The following is a 25,282-nucleotide window of genomic DNA, read 5'->3' as shown; positions in this document are numbered from 1 at the left end:
CTTTCTGGAAGTCTGCAGAAAGTCGCCTTGAAGTGTGGATTTAGACAGCCCTCAGCACTCATAGACTTCAGTGAGCGTACCTGCACAGTCCTCAAGTGCAGTGAAGTCTGGAGATTTGGGTTCTGCGTCTATCTACATGCAGAGTACGTCCTCTGCCACGGAGTTCACCACGCTCTTTCTGCAGCAGCACACAAGGCATGGAACAAACACTGGCTCTAGACAGGGACATTCAAGCCACAGTAGTTCTTCGAACTACACAATTGGCACAAGGAAGAAATTTCAGTTGGTTGCAACCTCACTGCTAGATGTTGCTAAATCCTACATACTGTACCTTTAATGGTGAATTTCTTAAGCAGCAAACAAGTGAAAAAAAACACAGAAACTCCAATATTCCATATACATGCTTAGTTTCATTGACACATAGTTGCTCTTCCATATACAGTTTGTAGTATGTTTTAACATTTTAGATATAAAATGAGAGGTAGGAAACCAGTGTTCATTGGCATAGTGATGGATGGAACTGACAGACTCCAACATATCACAAAAACTGAGCCAGTCTGATGGTGTCTCCAACTACAAATAACACCCATAACAATAAACTACATATACACTTTGTGAATATCATTGGTTACATTTACATAAAAAAAACAACCCAATAAAAACAATCACATACTCAAACATTATGTGAACCGCTGCTCATCTCACCTTGCTACATGTGAGGACATCAGATCTAGGACACAAAGGTAAAAAAGTCAGACCTTGTTTTGCTGTTCAAAACTTGTTTGTCCCAGTTTAACATATGACTCCAAAAACCACGTCGCCAAGACATCGCACACAGGACAGAAACTGAATCCAGCCGACCTAAGATCAGCAACATCAAGTCTGCATACCCTGTGGAGATGAAGGCTCACTTTATTTACTCACCTCCACAAACAAATGATGCTTTTTACATTTCAATGAAGGCCTGTTAGTGGTTTTCAGTTGAAAGTTTCTCACTGAACAAAAATTTAAACGCAGCACTTTTTGCTATTTTTTTCCCACAGGTTAAAGTTCTAAGACTTTTCATGCACACAAGACATACAGTATTTCTCTAAAACCTTGGTTGCATGCATATTTTTTTAAAATTCTGTCACAGCGCATTTCACCTTTTCCAAGATAACCCATCCACCTTCTGACAGGTGTAGCACATAAAGATGCTGATTAAACAGCATCATTACGAAACAGGTGTGCCTTGAGATGGTCACAGTAAAATGCCACTTTATAATGTGCAGTTTTACCACACAACAAAATTCCAGGAGAAGAGAAGAGAAATTTGAGAAAACTGCATCTATTGAGCGCATAACAAATCTTTAACTTTAACCTGTGAAAAATAGGAGCAAAAACAAAGATGTGGCTCTTAAATTTTTGTCCAGGTTTGAGCAAGAAGGCTTGAGACTTCCATCCTGGATATCAGGACGGACACAGTGACACTCAAAAGGCTACTGTTGAGTGCAAATGCCATCGAAGAATAACAAAGCAACAGAGCTATAAATGTGTTTGGCAGCACTTGATATATATATATATATATATTAGCATTTGTGAGAATAGCTACATGTTTATGACAGAAGGTAATAACTCACAGACACAAAGTTTCACTGTCTTGACAAACAGGTTTGCTCCATGTGAAAGGTGCTACTTCCTGCTTGACTGTGGCTCGGTGATAGCGGCTTGGACACAGGCTCTGAATGAATAATGAGTGATATGTTTTTTGCTGTAATCGTAAGAAGGCATGAGGTCGCCCCGCTAAAAGGCAGGCTATTCTGGTAGCATTCCTACGGTTTAGTTGTTAGCATTTACAAAAGACAGACTTCACATCAAATCCAGGTCATTTAGGTGGAGTTATTACTATCAGAAGATTCAGGGGGTCTGTGGCGACTCTGATTTGACTTTAACAAAGAAATTCATAAAATAGACTGATACAAAACCGACATTGTTGAGCTATGAAGAGGCACAGATGTTTATGTGTCAGCATATGTGGTAGTTGGCCATTTTCTGTAGCTTTTGCGGTGTGTTCAAGTGCAACTTTCTGGCTGAGACACAGTTGACGTGAAGACACACAACAGTTGGTCTATGTTGACATCAGTTTGGTGTGTCTGGGCCCACAGACCCGACCGCGCTGAGCCTAACTGGTAGCACCAAATTTGAGACCCCAATCTGATTCCAGACGCAGGGCTAAGGCTGGATTACCGACTGCACAAAGCAGTACAGGTAGTTCCTTCAGAGTCCTGGACCTCAAGGCCCCAAAAAACCCTAGATTTTGTTGGATTGTGGTTTGTCAGTTGTGAAAATGCACCATTGGAGGAAACACTTGACATATTAAGGACATTGAGGTGTGTCCAGACTTATCTGGTGCCGAAAAAGTCTTGCTGTAAGACATTTGTAACTGTGAAGGTTGTGATATGTCTCGCAGCACTGAGTCAAAGGCAAGTAGGCAGCAATCCTGGAGCTCCAGGAGAAATATAATGGACAGATCAACAGGGACAGATCTGAGGTAAGGTGGTGGATGCGTTAGCTGCTGCAGTTTAAAAATCACTCTGAGACATCGTTAGTCAGTGCCTGTTAACTAGCTAGAAACCTCCAGTCAGGTCATTTAGCTGTTTATATCAGACTGCAAAAAAACACTTTATCTGCCAAATTCATTGTACCTAAAAAAGACAAATAGTTTCTTATTGTATTGAACGGTGACCAGACATCCTGAAAAATTCACAACAGTCACGAATTACGAGCAGATGTCCCAAATCATGTTCTGTTTGTCCTGAGATTAACCATCATAATAACAGATAATATGACAAGAGCTGTCTGTGTGCTGTGAGACTCAACTTGACTTGAGACTTAATTTGACACTTAATAACATAATACTATTACTATTAATTAAAAACATGAGATATGCAAAACAAGCTGCAGCTGTCACCAGAATTTAGAAAACTCTAAATTCAAATGAGAGGCCTCTGTCACTGAATTATCAGTCTACATCACTTACAGTAGATCCAGTTTTTTCACTCTCTGAATCCCAAAAATCTGAAGAAAAAAAAAACTTTGATAAAAAAAATGTCCTGTTGGCTTTAGTAAAACAAGTATTTTCATTTTTCAAGCAAGTTTGTTTTCATTTATCTTTTTCAGTGATAAAATGGATTATCTGTTTTATACCAAATGACAGCAAGTGCAGCCACCTCTGTGGGAGGGATGTCCGATAAAAAATATTTAAAAGAAATGCATTCGTAAGCTGCTTCGTAAGCTCTGTGATTCTGTAAAAAAACATTTTAAATGACTGAAACGTACGCGTCACCTGTGTGTAATGGTTCACAGCCAGGACACTGTGCTTCATATCATCCATTGTGTCATTACGTTTCTTTTTCGGGATGACAGACAGTTGAAGTTCATGAACAAAACTAATCCATTCTTGCAGTTTGACTTTCATGTATTTTACTGTTAAATGACGCTGATGTACTTGAGGCCGCTCCCATTGTCAACCCCTCTGTTGCGAATTTCCCCCTTTCTCGTCTGGTCACCCTAATGTTTAGTCTGAACACACCTCAAGGCAACTTATTTGTCAGTGAAACATTTCTTATTCAAGACATTTGTTTGCTGTTCCTATTGACTGATTTTCAGTCAGTGGTTTTTCCCGGCAGACTGGTTTGTTTCCTTTTGTTGCTCCTAGATTCTAATTTTTGAGTAAATCCCTTTTCTTGATTGCTTAGCTTTTCTGGCAAATCAGAAACAGAAAGGAATCAAAGAAAAATAACCGGGCTGGAATCAGCGAAAATGTAGATAGAAAAACACAATCATTGGCTAAGACATCTCTTAAATGAACTGAAGCCAGCCCTGTTTTTAAGATTTACTCATCAGATGTTGTTACACTTCTATTCCGCATGCTAACACTTCAAAAAAACACCTCTGTTCTTTGTCTCCTTACCTCGGGACATTTGATCCCAAATATCTGACTCCTGCTGCAAAAACTATGCTGCCTGAGCCGGTAAATTTTATACCACAAATAATTTTTCATCTAGCCTAAAAACACATTATTTCCACCTTTTAGATAGAGGAATAAATACTAATCGTGGCAAGGAGATAAAGAATAGAATCAACTGTCCAAATGCTGCTCATGTTTCCACCTGCATCTGGTCACGGATGTAACAATCAAAGTGAGGAAGGACTGCGACGAAGATGCTCCAGGAGTCGCATCCTCACAGGAAGGAGGAGCTTTTGTCTCCCGCGATCTTGAACGTGCAGTCACTGTCAGAGGTGCTGAGAACAGGAGCCACAGGAGAGGATGCAGCTTCAGCCTGGGGGATGAAAATAAAATGCAAGTTCAGTTTGTTTCCACTTTTATCTTAGGATAATTGACAATATCTTTTTTTTCTTGGAGTTTTATTTATGAATTGTGCTGGTTTATTCTGGGTAGAAGCAGCAACACTGGCTGATGGAGCCCTCCTGTTTTTATTCTCAATGGGGCCTGAGCATCAAAGTACTACAGACTACTAGACTCTTGCATTGAAAGTGCGAGGAACCCATTATTGTTTTTGTAGATCATATTATTTTTATTCTGCTGTGCAACTGTATTTTTAATGGGCTTGGGATGTTAAAGAACTCACACACTTCAGAACAGGCAAAATTTGTGAAGTTCTGCAATGACGGAGCTTTGGCGTGGCTAACAGGCTCCATAGCGCCATAGCACCCCCAAACGCACACCAGGATTTGGGAAAAAAAGTTCCTTTTAGGTTCACAAAACTTGGTGGATCATTGCTCTTATCTTTAAAAATATGTGATTTAAAAAAAAAAGCTTCATCTGAACAGGAAGTTTGCTATGTTAGATTTAGAGTGTTAACTTTCATTTTACAAAGCACAAGAACAAACCAAAATTTATAGATCTTAAACTAAAATGAGGCTGAAACAGTCTGAATACCTGTGGAGCGGCGCTCAGCAAGGGGTCAGCAGGGGAGGGAGCCATATTCTCCATCTTAACCTCCTCTGCTGGTGGAGCAGCACTATACATCACCGGAGCTGGAGCATAGCCCTACACACACACACACACACACACACACACACACACACACACACATTTATTATTATATTTGGGCATTACATTCCTCCTTGGCACCTCTATTGAAGCTGAATTTAAAGCTCTATAAATCAGAGGTCCTGCAGGGATGATGTTTTGTTGTAGGCCAGCCCAGAAGATTGAGTCGCCCTGGGTCCTGTAACAAAAAGCTAATGACATTTTCCATTGATTTTTGGATTGATGCAGAAAATCTCTGTAGCAAACAAACGTTTGATACTTATACATCTTGTTCAGCAAGATAATCTTCCCAAATGAACACCACTTAGGATTTTACTTGAGTGTAAATGCAATCATCAGAAGTAAAAAGCTGACGTTATGACGGCTGACGGCTATAAGTGAACTACAACCACAGTTGCATGACTTTAGCGACACCATGCGCCATGGCGTATTTACTGACATATTTTCTGTTATAGTATAAAATATGGAAGTTTCTTTAACTAGTGTTAACCACAGATGTTATTTCAGGCATCTAACCTTAAACCTATTCAAAAAACCCACTGACTTCAAGACAAGAGAGCCGGAGGTGCTGAAATGCCAACTCTTTATTTTAGGATACATTCCTGCATCACTCGATTGTCACCTTTTAGGCAAACATTTAATTCACCACAGAAGTGAGGTCAATGTGAGTAAGAGTCTTAAGGGTGACTGTTCTGATCACGGGTTTCTCTTCCTCTACAGCTATCTCCTAAACTGTAGTTGACAACAACAAATTGTGGTCTTAATCATATCTAACAACCAAAATCTTCAGATTGAAGTCCCCGAAACAAAATCTTATCAAATGGAGGTCTATGACCGGATGTGTGTCCATTTAGGGGTACTTAACACAACAAAGGTTGAGACCCACAGCTCTACTCAGACAGTAATGCTGTAAAGCAACTTATTACTCTCAAATGAAAGTACTAGTAATGTGTCACGTTAAATTTTGAAAGTAACTAGCCCAGTACTATTACCTGTGATATGTGATTATTACCTGCAGAATTATTTTATTTAGCACTGCACACTTGTATGTGTCCTGACTTTATCACCCATCTATTATAGCTATAACTATAATAATTTTCAATGCAGCGACAGATCCTGCAGGCTGCTGAGTCATTCCAACACAAAGCTCCATTCAGCGATGCCAAGTTCAGAAACTCATAACTGTGATTCTGTAAAAGTGGAACACACTGTGCATGAGGTCTGGGTTTTTTCAGCCTCACATCTGAGCGATATTTAATGACAGCTCTTGTTTTGTATTTCTTTCCTCTGTGTTTGATGATTAACGGTTTTAATTTTTTCATGTAGTTTGAGGGTGACAGGTCTGCTGATTTATGTAAAGCAGCAAAGTGACATAATGCAGATTTATGGTGGTTGAACTGTAAAGCATTTTATTTTGCTGCACTGTCATAATGACCAAACAGGATGTGTGTGTTTCTGTGACTTCCTATGACGACTGGAAACTGTCTGTGGCTTTTTGTCACCAAACCCCGATGCCACCAGATCTCATACACTTCCCAGACGAGGCGCAGTCTATCTCGAACAAGCCTATTGCCCTCTTGTTTTACTCCATGCCCGCTGCTGAAGCAAGAAGGCCACATTTGTCTTGAAGCGTTTAACTCCCAGAGCTCAGAGGCCTTTCTACCCTAACCCAAATCCTTTGACAAAATCTTTACAGGAACAATGAAGAATTGGATGATTAGGGGCACAAATTCATCATAATTAAAGACAGTAAAATCCACCACAAGGTGAAAATATGCAGCTTATTATGAAATACACCAGTGTGCAGCCACAAACTTAGTGTTGTATAGCCAGTATAATCATTACAGTGAAAAACAGAAATATAGATCAGAAAAAGGCCTTTACGACCTGATGTCAGTTATTGACACAACACTGCAGATCCAGTTGAAAATAATTAGTAATTAGTAATTATGTCATTATTTGATTGTGATTTGTTTGTTTACACATATAATTTATGAGTTGTAAAAAATAAATAAATATTGATTTGTTTTTTGTATTAACTTAACAGAACTATTTTTTGTATTAAAACTATGCTGAAGTTTTACACTCCACTTGAAGTTTTAAGAGTTTAAAAAATGCTAATGCATTGCTGGTGGAGTTAATGGACTTATTTCCCTCTTAGTTGTGTGCAGTCAGTGAGGTTAGTTTATTTACCTGTTGTCTGTTTCGTTTTGTATATTTATGGTCAGGCTGAAATTCATTGCATTTGTGATGCAAACATGTGCTTATTCTGTACATTATTATGTATATTTAAAACAGTTTGATGGTGGATTTGAAGATGGTGATGTTGACTTTGGTGTTATTGAGACAGATAAATTGCTCCCTAACAAAGAACCATGGTCTCGTTTATTTACTGGAGGGAGTGACAGATTCAGTTATGTCACTCTAAAGACAATATTTATTACATAAGAATAACTGAAGTCAGTTTGTGCACAGATTTAATATCCATGCTCCATGACTTGATGAAAGGCTATGGAAAGGTTTGTAAACTACTAAAGTTTAAGGTCAGATTCACAATTTCTTCTCTCAGTAACATGTGCGTCAGTCAGATTTATACATGCAGACTTTTTTTAAAGCCTAAAGTCTCACATGGTCTGAAGCAGCTGAAAGGTCAGAGGTCAAAAACTGAAATGACCAGCACTCCTCTCAGGAATTCCTATCAGCTTAAGAGACGGATCATACCATTGGAGCAGCAGGTCCAGGGGGGTACTGCCCTGGTGGTGGGCCATTCCATTGTGGAGGCTGGGCAGGGTGCATCATAGCTGGACTGGCAGGAGGGTAGGCAGGGTTCTGGGGTGGGTAGGCTGGATTAAAACCCTGCAGACAGAGACAAGCAGGAGTTCGATCAGTAAATACTGAGAGAGGAACAGAAAGGCAGGAAATCCAGAGTTGAAAAAAGATCTAGCTAAAAAAAACAAACAAATTAGCCATGAATAAAAACTGACTCCAACAGCTTTGGGTCCAGTGTTGTCAAAGCATGTCAGCCGGGTGAATCGAGTTTATTCAGACTTAAGAAAGCTGACTTATAGAGTGTGATACTTACTGGAGAGGGCGGGGGGCCGTTCCACTGTCCTGGGCCGGGAGGCGGAGGATGAACTGTTGTGGCCTGAACAGGAAAACACACATACACGTGGAGTCATATAAGAAAAAAACTCTGAGATTAGCATTACACAATCAACATATCAGTGATAACTTGCATAATGATTACGCAAACAGATGCACAGAGACAGAGTGCATTTATGTCTCGCCCACAGCCAGGGGAAAACAATTCATCACTTCCTGAAGGTGCCTCCCTGTCACTTACATGTGCTGGCAAACAACTAAAAAAAGGCATAGAAGCTGCTTTGTAGTTGGATGCACTCCCAAAACCAACAGGGTAGAGTACCGAGAACTTAGTTTTTGTAAGCTGCTGAACCGGAAAACAGAGCTTTTAAGCAATAAAACATGAGGCATCAGCAGGAAGAGATGGAAAATACTGTAGGATCCTAACACTTCGTACGTGCAGCAAGACTTTTGCTAATTTGGCCAAACTATAGAGTGTAAAGCTAACTGGCCGATGTAATGTCTGGTTTTGATCTTTGTGAGGTTCAAAGATGATTTTACCTTGGGAGTTGATCAAATAGTTAGAAATATTACAGTATTTTACTTCTGGTCATTCAGTGGAATCATTTCTCTAAGATAAGCAAAATAAGGAGATGGGTCACTGAGATAGGCTGATTATACTGAGTTTGCCATTATAACTTTTCCTCTCTGATAGACATGCTGAAGTAAAATAGAACAGAAAGCTTTTACTGTTATTGCATTGTGCAGGATACAATAAAATTGGGATTGGCACTCCTGGTTGGTGCATGAGAGTTAAAAAAAGACACACTGCATACAATATTAAAAACATTAAGCACACTACAAAAACTGGATTGCATGCAAAATAAAAGAGGTAGCTATTAAAGTGAGAGTGTTGTTGTGAGAGTGTGTGTCAAACAACTGTTCATTTTGACTGTTAAACTTTCATACCATTACTGAGAGTGTGAATGGCTTTAGGAAAGAAACCGTTCATGAGTCTGGTGGTCCTACTTCTAAAAACCTGTAGCGCCGCCTGAGGGCAGGAGGTCGAACAGGTGGTGGTCAGGGTGAGAGCAGTCTTTGCAGTGATTTGGGATCTAGAGAGGTAGCGTGTGTTTACAATGTCTTGGAGTTAGGGAAGAGGGCAGCAGATAATTTTTTTGGCTGTTTTAATGACCCTCTGTAAAGCTTTTTTTGACATCTGCTGAGCAGCCAGCTTACCACAGTGTGCGGCAGCATGTTAAGACTCTATCTATTGTTGAGCGGTGGGTCACCTACTGCTTTTCCTTCAACAGCTGTGGTGTTGGTGGATCCCAGAATATTCCCAGAAACTGGAGGCTGTGAATGTTTCCACAAAGGCTACGTTAATGAAGATTTGAAGGGAGTCTGCCCTGCACTTCCATAAAAGCACCGAACAAGAGAGCAAAGACCTGCTACACTCGTGTGCACTGCAATCTTGAACTATTGTAATCATGGTTGACAGCGTAAAGTAATCCTTTGACTTGTTTATATCTAATGTTTTTTTTAACAAAATATCAGTAGCTTACATTTCCAGGTTTCTTCTGTTGTATATTTTTTTATGGCATTTTAAATGTATACATGGTTGTGTGTGATGTATAGTGCGTATGAGTATAAATGTATAAGTGCATGTGTGAACACAGAAATTTTGTTTTTTTAAACTTTCATTTTTTTAAAATCACATATAAATATAGTTCAACTGTATAATGTAAATTCTGCATCTATTCAGTTGAGAATGTGAGAATGAATGTTTATGAACTCAAACTCTGTTGTTAGCTAGTCAGATATTTTGTTTGCGTTTCAGCTAGTTTGATTGTTTTCCCCTCCGTTGGACACGCGACATGTTGCCCTCGATCTCTACTCTGTGTATTTGTGTAATAAATGTGTGTTAATCAATGTCTTTTGTACCATGCTAGGGTCTGGGCCGTTGTAGTACATCTGCAAACACACAAAAACACAGTCACATCATGTAACTGTATTGGTACGTAAATGTTAACAAATTAATGCCAGATTTCCTTTGAGAATCACATCCATCAAGCAGTGAACTAAAGAGTAAGTTATATAAATATTTCATTTGTTTGAGATGTAAAGCATCCATGAATACATAAACATGATTAGCATTGGTATAATCTCACCACTCCAGGTTGTCCAGGAGCACTGTAGGGAGGACAAGGTCCAGTAGGACCACCAGGGGGAGTATGGACCACATCTGGGGTAGCCTGGAGCGCGAGCGAGAGAGAGTGAATTCATTGTTTTGGGGCTGTGACTGATTATTATTTCTATTACTGATTATCTGTTGGTTGAGTTCTTTGATTAAATAGCAGATTAGTCTTTAAACTGTTAGAAAATAGCAAAAAAATAGTCCAGTCCAACAGTCCAAAATCCAAAGATATTCAGTTGATGTAAAACAATTGATATACAAAACAGAACACATTATATAAAACAGAAAGCAGCAGATCCTGATGTTTGAGAGGCTGGAACTACTTAATGATACTGTTGACAGAAAACATATAAATATCATATAAATCAAAATGCATATTACATACTGTATATACAAATATGTAAGTCTACACATCTCTATTGCACCGTGAAACATGGTATGTTATAATGGAAACACTATTTGTCCATTTTACCACATTTTAATACTTAGTTGAATTGAAGTTAGTACCTTTATTATTTAGGGGGTAAAGGTAACTGATGCAGTACAAAATCAGATACCAAAGAATCAAGACAGTATGTTCATGAAAACTGATATTTTGCTTATCTAACTCCTGTAAAATGATTTTTGTATAAAAGCAGTATATGCATAGTATTTCTATTGGGTGTCTTGATTCTGACCTCATCATTCCCCAAAATGAAGAACCATGCTCAGCACAGTGGGTAGCGGTGAGTGATGGTAATAACCTCACCCTCAGGGAGGCCAGACTCAGAGCCTACAGGTGGATTCTGGGTGGAGGAGCAGCTTATGAAATGCTAAATGTACATTTAACTTTCAGGTAAAACTATAATCCATTTAAATAATGTTTAACTTTTAAATAGCCCCAGTCTGTGCCGCCACACTTTGACCAAAAGTCAAACTCGGTCTGTGCCTCCCTGTCAGTACCTGCAGCGTTGCAGCAGAGGCTTTCTTCTTGAAAATCTTCTTGCGACAGCAGCAGCAGATCCCTGCTGGGATTCCCAGCAGTAGGAGCAGAGCCAGGAGAGGGTTTCCGTCTGCGTACTCATGATGGTCTACAGTGGAGAAAAAGGAGGGTAGGGGAGTTATGGGACATTCTTGTTACCTGTGAGCTGACCCTGGTTAAGTCACCACTGACATAAAATTGCATTTTTTTAACTGTTGTACCCATTTTACCTATTTATAGTACCCAAGTACTATGAGATCTACAGAAAAACACAGTCAAATTTTTTGTATGTGCACACACACAAGCAGCTTCTACTACCTGTTTATACCTGCACACTCTACGGTTTACCTTGGTATATATATATATATATATTTTTTTTTTTAATCATTTTTGGGGGATTTTATTGCCTTTAATTGACAGGACAGTGTGAGCGTGAAAGGGGAGACATGCAGCAAAGGGCTGAGGCCAAATTTAAGCCGAGGACACATGGGGCGCCACTCTATCCACTGAGCCACCAGGCGCACCACCTTGGTATTTATTTTTATATTTTCTATTCATATTTTCACTACTGTAAACCAGTCTACCACATTATTTTGGTTTATATTATGTTTTCATTTTATTTTATTCTACATTCTATATATTATTACTTTATTTTAAAGGTCCAGTGTGTAGGATTTGGTGGCATTTAGCAGTGAGGTTGCAGAATTGAAACTTCCTCAAGTGCCGAGTGTGTAGGAGAACGTTGACGCGAAAACACAGATGGCCCTGTCTATAGCCAGTGTTTGATTTTTCTGTTCTGGGCTCCTGTAGAAACAACATGGTGGGTTCCCTATGTAGATATAAATGGCTCATTCTAAAGTAACAAAAACACAATAAATCTTATTTTCTGGTGATTATAAACTAATAAAACTGTGGTTGTGAATAGTATAAAGGCTACTGTTTCTGCTAATTATTTTATTTTTTATTTTTTTTATTTAGCTTTAAGTTCTTGGATTCTTACTTTAACTTTGTTGTTTTTCCTAAATCTATTTTAGTAGCATTGCTGGAAAGTGCCTTTGAACAAGAATTTTAAAAATGACTGTTTGCAAATATCTGCAGTGTATTTTTTTGGTGCAAACTTGCAGGAATTTTAGGAGGCTGCAGGTACTGAAAGATGCTGTTGTTATAATTTTAATGCAACATGTTTTTTTTACCAGCAACAGTTATTAAGTGCATATGGGCAGTTGATATACAATCAGCTATATCTGAAGTACCGTTTGTGTGCAAGTCACTGAATTTTCCACAACACAGTCCGGTTAATGTTTCACAATAAAAGCCTTGTCAGGAACGGAAGCAGATCAGAAAACAAGGAGGCTGCCTACTAAAAATTCTGTCTCTACTATAAGCCTGGTACCCTCTCACTATCTGAGATTTTACGGTACACAGGGTCTCACCTGTCAGGTCCATCCTGGTCACAGACACAATCCGGTCCCTGCGGTCTTTCAGAGTGTAATGTCCCTCATCACTGAAGTTCACATTCCTGATCTCGATGCTCATGGAGTGGGTCTGAACCCGGTCCCAATAATCCGGAAGGTCCTGGGACACCCGAGCACCGTCACGCACCTGAGGGAGACAAAACCCTGTCAGACTACATCTGCCTGGAAAGTTCTGAAGAAATAAGGAAGGAGGAATTATTTTTCCTTAGGGTCACCAAAGGCATACTAAATATATACAAATACCTAAATACAAACATTTATATTATTCTAGTACACAGAAACACTGAGAGAGGTAACACGGGTAGTGAAGCGAATTTAACCCCGTACTTCTGCACTTAACAGTCCATCCCCAAAATACCGAATCTCTGAATCCCTCTTCTCGTTTTTATCCAACCATCTATTCCTCCATCCATCTCATCAACACTTCATCCATCTTTTTTTATTTATCTATCTCACCAGAGTAATGTTGGCAGTCTCCTTAGAGAAGAGGAGTTTGGCATCTGCCAGATCAATGCCCTCCAGTGAGATGGAGAGACTCTCTCCTGCTACACACTTCACATAGTGATGTCTGGCTGAAATAGAGAGAGAGAGAAAGAATAAATAAACCAACATATGAAGACCGAAAGTCACACTGTATGGAGTTATTTTGTGTCTCTATACTGAGTAGAACAGAATAGAGTATCTTTATTGTCATTGTACATGTACAACAAAATTGGATGCAATCCCATCAAGTGCAAGCATCAGTAACAATAGGACATTTTAAGAACAGAAAAACCTTTTGCAAGCACATTAACTAAATTTTGCAGAAACTGTTTTCACACAGAGTAATTCACTTTGAGAAAACAAAAATCTGTTGTGTTCAGTAATAATGGGTTTGGTATTATCCACACAGCACACAATAATAACTTCACTCACTCAGTTTAACTCATTTGCTTTCAAACTGCCTGGTCTGTGCGCTCTCAGGATTATGTGATACTCAACCTGGTAGTGTTATAGTGTGTATTAGCAGAAATTTGTGTCAGTAGAAACTGAGTTTGAGTCATTAATATTTAAATTTTAATTGAATAATTACTTTAAAAGTGATTCTCTATAGTATACTTGAATTGAATTTGTTTGGAAGTGAACACCAATAAAACTTAAAACTGAATATAATAATTAAAAGTAAATTGAAGTAAATTGCTCTGAAACTGTATTTGATCCTTACTGCAAATTTAGGCACTGGAGTTTCCACTCCGCCTCACTCCCTGCCGCTAGGAGACTACTTTGCTGTGAGAAGAGCTGATGGCATCTTGACCTTCTTTGAGCGGCTGTATCAACTCATATCCAGCCGGCAAAAACTGCAGCACTTGGGGTCTGATCCCAGATTGGCCCTCCATCCTACCAGATCGGAAAACTCTCTGTTGCTGTTGTTACACAGGTTAAACCCAGTGCTGCAGCTGGCCACCAGAGCACTGTCACTCACACACTGACTTGTACGCCAGTCTGCTTGTTCTTACCTCAGCACCTGTTGCTCACGGTGAATAGCTAAAAGTTTATAGGTGGAACTCACACTTGTGAACTTTGGTTCCTTATTATGTGCATAAATCTACATAATGCACATTCGGTCTTTGAGTGCTTGAACCAAACCGTGACTCCCAATATCATGATGGTTCAGCACAAATACTCAAACACACAAACTGCTACAGCCCTAGTGGTTATTGTCAGCAAACTTTAGATTGATACTGCGGTGTAACATGAGTGATTCATTTCATGTACTTTATGACTTTATTTCTGTCCATGTTCTACTGTTTTGCTAAATGCACATATCTACCATTATTCTGTAATTGTGGCTTTTGGCCATGTTACAATGATGTAATGCTACTTGAACTCACTTGAAAACTGTGTTGTCAGAGAAATAGATAACATAAGCAGTCATGGCTAATACAATTTTTCGCTAACTTACGTATGACGGCCACTTTGACAGTGGAGATCTCTTTATTCCAGTAGTCCTTCTGGATGTATGTCCCTTGGTCCTCATAAGTCACCTGACAAAAACATATAGACCACATAAATACACGGTGAAGATCTAGAATCTCTGGCTAAACTATAAGCAGGTGTTTTGCTTCGGCATCTTATGGAAAAGTAACACCACTAATTGGGATTGGGATAATACAGTCTTGCATTAGCACAAAGACAGAAATAGGAGGAAAAACAGGGAAGAAAAAACAGATGTATACAACTGGAATAGGAACTGAAGTAAACATATAAACTATATCAGTGAAATTAAAGAAAAAAATACTAGTTTAAGTAAAAGCAATTAATTCGAGAAAATTTAAACTCCAGATTAATTTCTTTAATTTTAACATGACACAAATAACTTTGGTTACCTTGTCAATGTACCAGCGTCGGTCACTGCCAGTACCTGATATCCTACCTTTGTTCACCCTGCAGGACAGAGCAAAAGTCACATTTGAAATACATCAACTGCATCAACAATGGAAGCAACTCAAAGCTTCCCTCCATGACCATCCTGTCCAAAACCAGAAGATGGGGCATCCCGGAGATTTTCTGACCTGACTCTGCCCTTCTCCCAGTATACAAAGACCTTGCCAGGCTCATCAGCTGGAATGAACTCCAGCTTCTCCACACTCTTGGGCAGGTAGATCTTCAGCTGGCGACCATGGGCCAAACGCTCGTGGAGGTCATGGACAATATAGGACTCTGAAACAAGGGCAGGAGGAGAAACTAAATGAGGCAGAATACCCGCTATAAACATTATTATAAAACATTTGGGGGGAAAAATTAAGAAAGTTGCCATTCAAGTGTTGTGGAATGCATATACTTTGTACTCTGTGATAATGATACAAAAATATAAAATACAAAGTAATCATCTCACACGGATAGTATAAGTTAAAGCAACACTGTACATCTGTTAAATAGCCTATATGAAAATGTGTGTTGTTTGCGCACATATATGGTAATTTCCTCTTCTCTTTCTTCTTTTTGTGAAACCCCACTCCCTTAGTTCTTTCTCCTAACCCCTAAAAACATTTTCAGGAAATACTCCCTGTTGGACTCTGCTTTTATTTGACCACCAGCCTTTATTTCAGGCCGACAAAAAATGAGGCCTACATTCCTCACATTCCTACCGTCACTGCCAGTGTTCATTAGCATTACTCACTAGCTGAGTCTGACCTTTGACCTCCTTTTGTACCTTCAATAAATCTGGATCAGCTTTCAGTAATCTGTAACTTCTCAAATGCATTACATTCCTGGACTTGGCCTGTAGAGCACGACTGCTGCACAAAGATATCAGACTGAGATCACACATTTCATCGACAGCAGGTAGGAGACTGAGATGATACTCACCCACACTGAGGGCAGCAGCCAGCAGGATCACAACACTCCACATCATCTGCAGACACAAAAAAAATTAAGGATTACAATAAAGCCAATCACCAGTAGACTAAATCCATAATGTTGTCGCTACAGACAGGGGGTTAAAGTCCTTGTTTAGTCTGTGTTTAGTTTCACAGAACCGTTCAATAAGTGTGCTGTAAAATCTAGACAATGAGCTGAAAGAGCTTCATAAGGCTGTATGGTGATCATTCTCTGTGGGCCAATCTCTACAATTGTTTCATTATTTGATTCAACATGATAGAAAAGACAAACAGCCTGCAACCATGCTTGCAGCTCTTTGAGTCTGTAGCTAGACACAGTAATACTTTGTGCTAAATGCTCACATGAGCACGCCAGCATGCTCACAATGATATCAGGCTGGCTTTAATCAGCAAACAATTTTTCTATATTTAGGTCTTGTTTAAAGTTAACTGCAGATTTAGGTTGATTTGAGTAAGTTTTGCAGGTATGTGGTCATAACATTGGGGTAAATTAAAATTTTGACCCGATCCTGGCACTGCATGAAAAGCAGGATTATCATCAAAGTTATAATATTAATTCTGTCTGCGCTGGAAATGCTAAATGGTTCTACGGTCTAGGTAGATGTCCATAGGGGTAACTTTTGGCTCTGATGGTACTATACCAAAAGTTTTTGGTGGAAACGGGGCTTTAGTCCGGAGCTAAGAGCTCCCTTAGCCTGGAGATAAAAGCAGTGTGTGAAAAGCAAATAAAAGCAGTCGGACAGCAGTCAGCTAGAGTTCCTGACGGTTACAAAGTTCTCACATCCGCCTTCTCTTTATCTTTTGACCATGTAGATTTGCTTCATATGGTAATATTTTTAACATTTAACATTTAGTAATCTATATTTTTCACCCTTGCTAGTCCATTATTAGTGCATCAATTGTTTCAAACTTTAAACTGCTATCACACACACGCACAAACGCTTGCACACACACAATCACACACACACACACACAGAGGAGAGAGATAGGCCTCCGTAACCCTGGTTACAATTGTGCTGACCATCCCCCATCACTGTGGTCAAACACTTGATGGTCTCTTCTAAGGATCCTTTCTGCTTTCTTGTATGTAGGTGTGTGTGTGTGTGTGTGTGTGTGTGTGTGTGTGTGTGTGTGTGTGTGTGTGTGTGTGTGTGTATGGCCTGTGTGCATTTTTGTGCTTCCTGTGATAACAGCCTTCTCAGCTGCTGGAGAGGGTGGGGTTGAAGTGCAGCATATACATAAGGAATGGAAAACACGTGACCCCTCACACACACGCACACAAAAAAAGCCATTGTGCAGACCTAGTGTATAGCTGGAACATGCAGGCTATTGTCGATGTGCTAAATTGTGGCTAAATTGCTACATGGATGGTTAGCGGTGTTTACAATGTGGCTAGCTGGATTTTAAATGTTCATTTTCTGTAGCTGTGCCAGCATTAGGAGAGAGTGGCGTCAGGAACACTACATTACTCATAGACTATTTTAACAGTGAGAAAAATAATTTGATCACTGGACCGATATAGGTGTCTGCCAAAAATTTTACAGATTTTTTAGAGTCAAACTCAAATGTGAAAAACACAGTTTTGTTAAATGTGCAAAGAGTGCATTTTCCCAAAATCATGGACATGGACACAGGTCTTTTCACACCGTATTCTGACGTCAAATATGTGTTTTAAAAAAATGTAGTTTTCTCATAATGGTGCTACTGGGAAGGCCGATCAAACCTCCTTATCTCTTTTCAAACTAATCAAACTCCACCTTTACTCTGAAAGGTCACCAATAAACTACTGTGTTCAAACATTCACACACGACACTCAGAGATGTGATAAGAGAACCTGTGGAGACAAAGCTTCGGTAGACATCTTCTACTCATCTAGGAACTCCCTCTCAGCTCATTTGACACATGGAGCCATTTAATAATTACAGCTGGGCCTGTTTAATTATTAACTGGTTGAAATAAATTTCAAAATGTATCCAGTGCAGTAGGTCAAGTCGATATGATGACTCATCTCAACTGTAGTCAGTGTAGCTTACTGATGAAGATATGATGGCTGTTTAAATACAGAGACTATCCTCCAAAATATGACCACGTAAGTCGTTTGTACAAGTAGCTTAGTACAACCAATATTTACATTTAATGTTGGGCAATAAAGTCTAATGGCTGTGTTAATTATGACGGAAGCAAAGAGGAAAGGCATGTGACGTGGTATAAAGAGCAATTAATTCTGCATAGGCTGATAATCAGGGAGGTGAGTAGGTCAAAAAACACAGTCAACATAAGTCTACATTATACTAACAAAATACAATCTGAATTTATCAAAATGAGGATGCTAATCAGGAGCTATCATGAGTAAATAAGTGAACAAGATTAGGAATCTGACAATACAATCAATGCAAGCATCTGGTTTTGATGTTTTTTGTACCTGCGATTGGCAGTTAATATGGTACCAAAAAAGTTTTGAAGTCTGACATTTAAGATATTAGAGAAATCCCTTTCCCTTGTCATTTTTAGAACCCTGTGTAGCACACTGAATTCAGAGTAATAGGCAGTCTGGTGTGTTTTCCACATTACATTTTTCACTCCTACAGGAGCAAACATCACAATTATCATTCTTGAATGAGCTACTATTAGAAAGAGGACTAGACTGGCTGGACAAAAAGTGCAAGCTACATTAACAAATAAAGTGATTTTTTTAACGTAATCAAAGCAAGTCAGACATATAAATAGGGGAAACCTGTAGAGTCGGTAATGTAGGGAGAAGATGGTTCAAAGTGTGCTGTATGGATGTTGTGCTATAAAAACAAGGACACAGGAAACAAAAGACACAAAATAAAGAGGTCTGGAGAGGAGGTTTGACTGATTACTGCTCTGTCTTTTCTGTGCATAGGGCACACTGGGCCAAGGTGTGTCTAATACTGTTGATTGCACTCAATCAACGCCTGTCACCCTTGAGCGAGGAAGCTCGGGCACAGCAAAGGAACCAAGCAGAGGGGCCGTCACACACTCCAGTCAGGCTGTGTGCGCTCAGTCTGCACCTGTTCAGCAGCCCAGCCTGCTGCCTTTCTATTCTGAGATGTTCTGGATCTTAATTTAGCAGAACTGCACCAATAATATTCCTTACACCTGCTGATCTGTATCGAACAGTTTAATCTAATTTAGACAATGTTTGGCCAACAGTGAAGTAAAATAAAAAAATGAACAAATATGTGAACAACAGGCTATACAAAAATGTGATAACAATTGCAACTGTATAATGCATTAACTAATACCAAACCAACACATAAAATGAAAACAAAATAATAATATCTAACTAGTGCCTTTTAGAGGGACCATGATGCCACCATTCAGTTCTTTTCTTAAATGATGAGACTGTTTTAGAGAAGCAGTGTGTGGGATTTAGTGGCATCTAGCAGTGAGGATTGCAACCAGCTGAAGTGTCTATATACAAATTGTTACAATTCTTTCAGTTTTGATTATTCAAGAGTTTTTTATAAGGAGATGAAATATCCGCAGAGGTCTCTTGTCTCCAAAACAAAGGGATTCTGTGATTTTAACCAGTAAAAACACTAAAATGGTTTTCCAACCAACCATGCCTTTGGCTTATCACGGAGGAGCTGCTCACTGCAGCGGCCAATGCAAAAATGCAAAACGCTCTATCTAGAACCAATGTTTGGTTTGTCCGTTCTGGGCTACAGAAGACACATGCTGGTGCAACATAATGGACTCCACGAACTAGGACCCGTTCCCTATTTAGATATTAACAACTCATTCTAAGGTAACAAAAACACCACAACAATATATATTTCTATGTAAATATACACTAAAAAATATATTTATTAATTATATTATATTACATTTTTCTCAATATATCCCCCTAAATCTACACACTAGGCCTTTATGTTCAACGAATCGATTCAAATAATTCATGCAGCATTGCAAAGAACAAAACTGGAATGTAGTTTCAAGACACAAAGAACATTTTAATATGTCAGTTTGATTCATATTGTAATGTTCATATTGTTCACTTCTGAATTATTTATAAATTTGAAGAGCAACAAATGATATGACAGGCTCCAAATCTGCTGTACATTTCTAGCAGTAAACCTTTGGACAGATGTAAAATCTGGGATCACCCCTCCATCACTTTTGTCTGAGAGATGACTGCATTGGAATGTTAATGAAAAAATAAATATCTTCTCAACTTAAAATTGGCAGGAGATAATGTTGTAATCTCTCCAATTCTGCCCCGGCTCGCTCACTGCTTTAGAAGGAGTCCCTCACCTCACTCATTATATAAGGACCAGCGAAGGATGTACTTCCTGAACCAGCTCAGAAAGGTCAACCTACTTCAGGAGCTGCTTAACAAGTTCTACACCACAATAATATAGTCCGTTCTCTGCACATCTACCACTGTGTGGTTTGGATCGGCCACAGAACAGGACAGGAACAGACTACAGAACTCCAGAAAGAATCACTGGTGCCAGCCTGCCCTCCATCCAGGACTTATACACCTCCAGAGTCAGGAAATGGGCAGGAAACGTCACTGCAGACCATTCACTCCTGAAACACAACCTGATCTGTAAACCAAAACAACCAGACACAAGAACAGTGTCTTTCCAAGAGCTGCCCCTCTGTTCATTTAAATCTGTCATAAACTGTCAATAACCCTGTCACACCAAACATCCACTGCTCTCATTATACACTATTAGATCATAGCTTTGTATATCATTTGTCACTATTAATATAAATCCTTCATGCTGTATACAGCATATAAACATGCACACGTGCACATACTGTACATAACTGTCCATATATATCCATTCGGTATTAAATTATTGCACTAATTATATAGTGTGCAACCAACAGAACCATATATAGACATTTTATTTCATTTTTATTGTTGGTCACTGGTGCTTATTGTATAACATTTGCAGGGTTTTTAACAGTGACATTTCAAAACTTTTCCATAACTTTCCAATAACACTTTCCCCCCATTTCCATAACATTATTTAACAAGTTTAAAATGGGTAGGACTATCTGGACATCTATGAACGACGATATGTATAGAATATCTTGTGATTCTACCACATATCTATATTGAATCACTAGGTATTGTAGGCTCAGTGTTGTCTGTAAATCACCTGTTGGTAGCTAACTGATTGAGATTTATTTAGAGGTGACAGTCATGCTGCTATACTGTAAGACTGTTCTGCAGCAGCCTCTAACTTAAGCAGCTATCAATCAGTAGTAACTATCAACTGCATCATGTAGTGGTTAAACACATTGACAGGAAATGTTCACCTAACTTATGTGCCTCTGATCTCAGCGCAAAGCTTTGGTTAACCTGATGCAAAACATCTCTTCTGCATTTTTCCATTTTTAAGTTATTGTAGTTTTTATACCTCCATGCTGACAGCACCACCATTTCTGTTTCAATTAACCCTTTATCTGTCCTATATTGGGGATGTATTAAGAAAACCTAGATACAGTAAGGAGGCCGTGCCCAATTCATTCCTTTGAGATCTGCTCAGTAGCACATGAACCACTATTTACCATTTAAGAAAGTACCTGGATATTTCACATTACCAGGCCTACAGAGCATAGTCACTGTGCCCCGAGCAGGTAACTTCCAATGGCGGAGCAGCTTGATTGTGAAAGAAGTCCTTTTATAGAGGTGTTGATACTGACAAAAACTTATCCACTGATTTATAGAGGTCTCTCTCCAAATGTAAGTCTATGGAAAAAAGTCTTTCTCAGCCTCATGGCATCAGATGCCCTACCCAGGCAGAGTAATCTCACTTTGCTTTAAAGCCTGGCGCACTTCCTGGGGGCTTGGTTTGAATTCAAATTAGAAATTAGAGGAACGGCTTCGCATAACGTTAGATATACATTGGAATTTTTCTTAAGATTTCTAAAAAAAAAATAAAAATGAATCTTTCGCACAAGACATTATGACATGTCACAGTAGAAACAACACAGGGGTAAATAATAAAATTAAAGATGGATGAATCCCATTTGGCTGCTTTGATTTCTGGATCCTCCTGCCTTGCATACACGGTAATTCTCACTGTAACGCTTGAACACAACAGGTTGTAGTTATGAAATACATCTGTGCTTTTCCTAAAATGACAAATCAATTGTGTGCTGCGAGAAAGGCCTGTCGCGGGAATAAGTGTATCCACTTTTCTAAATAATTCTGTTAATTTTATAACAATTTCATCACTGTGGGAACCCTGGTATTTGTATAAACACCTATCCTTTCACATGTGTACATAATAGTTCTGCCTATGTGTTTATAGCTGTATTTATCAAGATTTGTTTTTCGTTGCAAGCCTTAATGTCTATTTATGTGGAAGCACACTGAGATCCATTTAAAAAAAAAAAAAAAACATACTTTACAAATACTTGGCCAATAAGTGATTCTGTTATTTTCGACAGTCCCTGAAAGCCTCACAGACCCCACCCCTGATCGGGAGCGTGCTCTGTCCCTCCCTGTGAGGCCTTATGGTATGTCACATAATTATGAATACCGGTACAACAAAGAACAGTAGCGTTCAGCCGCCTTGTGTTCACCATTAACGTTGTACCTGCAACGTTAAACGTGTTTTTAATTGCAATGTTAAACGTGCTGATGTTATCCGTTACGTCGGATGAATCGCGCGGAGAGGTGTGACCGCGTGCACTGATAAAAAAATAAATAAAAGAGAGGAGTCATAATTAAAATGAACAGTCCTCCCACCGTGTGCGCGCGTTGCACAAGAGGGAGAGAACACGAATTCGTGCGCCTTTAAAACGAGCTCGACCTGTATGCAACAAAGACCCGAAACTTGAGAGCCTTAAAGCTCCTGTTGAGTGCAGGACAGCGACTCAGTGTGCATGGAGCGCCTCAAAAACCTAAAAAAAAAAATATACATGTAAAAATTACCTGATTGTCTAGTCTGTTTCTGACAGTTCGACTTGCTTTGTTAATGTTTTAAATCATGTAGTCCTTCACTTTTCTCTCTTGCTGAATGTGCATTAGTGGCCTTTTACTGCCTCCCCAAACCGAGCTGCTAAAGCGAAATAAGCGCGTGTCACACCACTTTATTGTGGCGGTCGTTTAGGAACACAGTGTACTCTTTGAGTTTCGGTTAAATTCATTGTGTTGCAAAGCCGCACGCTTTCCTTCTTATAATATGACAGTAGGCTTTAACGCGTCTCACTTACCTTCCAGTGTCGGTGGTCCACCTATTCAGAGCTCATGACACAGTTATGGAAGTCGGACACACTGCTGCATCCAGACAGACTGGAGTGGAGATGGGTGGATGAATGGCCAAGACGTGCTGCCTTCAGGACACTGTCGGGAAAAAATCAGTGCAAGAATGTGAATCACATCACTTCGGTGTTATTTAGTTTTCTCGAAGTTTTATAATATTAACACATAGAGATATAGCGATTATGTTGTTAAAGACTCAAACAAATATCGTTTGTATGCCCGTCAACATTTTAACAGGTAAATCCTGGCAGCAGTAAGCCTGGCTGTAATAACAAACGATGCGCAGAGGCATGGTGGGAAAACCATGTTGCCAAAAGTAACATTATATTTATACTAATTAGAAAAATATAGTGGTCAAGCGCTGTTACCTGATGTAGGCTGAGTGAAAAGAGGGCGGTCAGAGTAAAGGCAGCAGAGTGTGTTAACAAGGGCAGATGGGTGAAATAAAAAGAATAACCGCAACAAATAAAGTATTGTACCATTCACCCAACTGGTGACTATCCAGACTCGGGTTCCCACTGCAAACCACTGCACTGCAAATCCAGGTGCTATTCTCCATGAAAACCCTCTCCAGTGTACCCGCTGGGTGCAACTGAGAAAGATAGAAGGACCAGCACTAGTAGTATATTTAATAATAAAGGTTAAAATCGCAAAAAGTAACAAATACTATTACAGCCTTACTGAGAAGAGACACTTTACTGAATTTAAAAAACAAACAAAGACAGCTCAGGAGCATGACATGGTTAATTTCATAATTTATCATTGTTTTAAGTAATAATAAATGACATTAAATAACTATTGGAGATACTTTTTAGTGTTCAAATACATGCACAATTACTTAAGTCATAACTACTATACATATGGCAACTATGAGTTAGTTTAACAAAATTAAATAAAACAAGGCTTAATTTCAGTAAATGTACTCTTTTGAATGTGGCATTTTGCAAAGATAATTATAACACCAAAGCATAAATCATCTTCTATCATCAAAATCATGCCTTTCAATGAAGATTATTGGGATACTGTGAAAAACCTTACAGCGGGTTTTCTAAACGTTGCTAGTTATGATTTCCTCCTTACAAGAATTGCCGCCTCAGCATGGTGAAGGGCTCTGTGTTGTCACAACAAAGCTGAACATAGAGCCAGGTAGATCTGAGAAAGGTCAAAGATGTGGTGCAGCAGGGTTTGCATATATGGATAGTGGATTAGATAGACGTAGGCAGGCCATTCGATCTACTCTGGACTACATGTGAGCTGCAGTTTTACTTAACTGCTGATAGATGTCACCATAAACACAGTCTGCTGTTCATCAACCCTCACAGCTGCTGAGGCATCACAGACAAATTAACAATGGTGGGTAGCGTAGGAACAAAAAGTTGTATTCAAGATACAATTTTTGAATTTATACTGACTCAAGTAGAAGTACAAGTACTCATAAAAACAACTACTTGTGTAAGAATAAAAAAGTATCACAAAAGAAATACCCCAGTAGTGAATAACTTGCAATTTAGAACATCAAATTGTATTATGTTCAAACAGGTTCACAACAGATAATAATAAATCTGAAGTGCACATTAATTGTCATCAATGTGCCATATACAGAATCATATCGGCAGATCTCATCGCACAACCCGAAACAAGCATCTAAAGTTTGTTATCTTTTTCTTCTCCTGTTTGGCAAACCAGCCACAGCTGATATGCCACCAACTGGACTGGAGTGCAGAAAAATGTAGTATATTTTGTAACTGGAGCACGCACAGTCCATGCAGAGTCCAGTTGGTCCATGCAAGTCTTCAAGCAGACTTGGGACCAACACTGCATTTCCTCTGTGGGAAACCGCTTTGGATCTGAAGGCACTTAAAATTTTCGCAACATTT

At 39.2% G+C, this 25,282-nt stretch overlaps 1 protein-coding gene across 2 annotated transcripts; it reads right to left on the bottom strand.

Annotated features, from left to right (window-relative positions):
* Positions 1 to 390: 390 nt before the first annotated feature.
* On the bottom strand, positions 391 to 23,466 carry wu:fc21g02 (formin-A). 2 transcript variants are annotated; one of them, XM_042484326.1, is made up of 14 exons: positions 23,357 to 23,466; positions 16,119 to 16,164; positions 15,323 to 15,470; positions 15,137 to 15,194; positions 14,713 to 14,794; positions 13,227 to 13,342; positions 12,729 to 12,897; positions 11,277 to 11,404; positions 10,309 to 10,392; positions 10,082 to 10,111; positions 8,139 to 8,201; positions 7,778 to 7,912; positions 4,943 to 5,053; positions 391 to 4,322 (listed from the first exon to the last, which is right to left on the bottom strand). In XM_042484326.1, the coding sequence occupies exons 2-14, from the start codon at positions 16,162 to 16,164 to the stop codon at positions 4,224 to 4,226; spliced, it is 1,269 nt and encodes a 422-aa protein (XP_042340260.1). In that variant the 5' UTR covers positions 23,357 to 23,466; the 3' UTR covers positions 391 to 4,223. The 2 variants fall into 2 exon arrangements, with proteins under 2 accessions (XP_042340260.1, XP_042340261.1); XM_042484327.1 differs by lacking the exon at positions 10,082 to 10,111.
* Positions 23,467 to 25,282: the final 1,816 nt, after the last annotated feature.

The sequence above is a fragment of the Plectropomus leopardus genome, chromosome 4 (genome assembly GCF_008729295.1).
Source record: "Plectropomus leopardus isolate mb chromosome 4, YSFRI_Pleo_2.0, whole genome shotgun sequence".
Taxonomy (NCBI): Eukaryota; Metazoa; Chordata; class Actinopteri; order Perciformes; family Serranidae; genus Plectropomus; species Plectropomus leopardus.
Note: the sequence above shows the minus strand (reverse complement) of the source record. Positions and strands in the feature narration are given on the sequence as shown.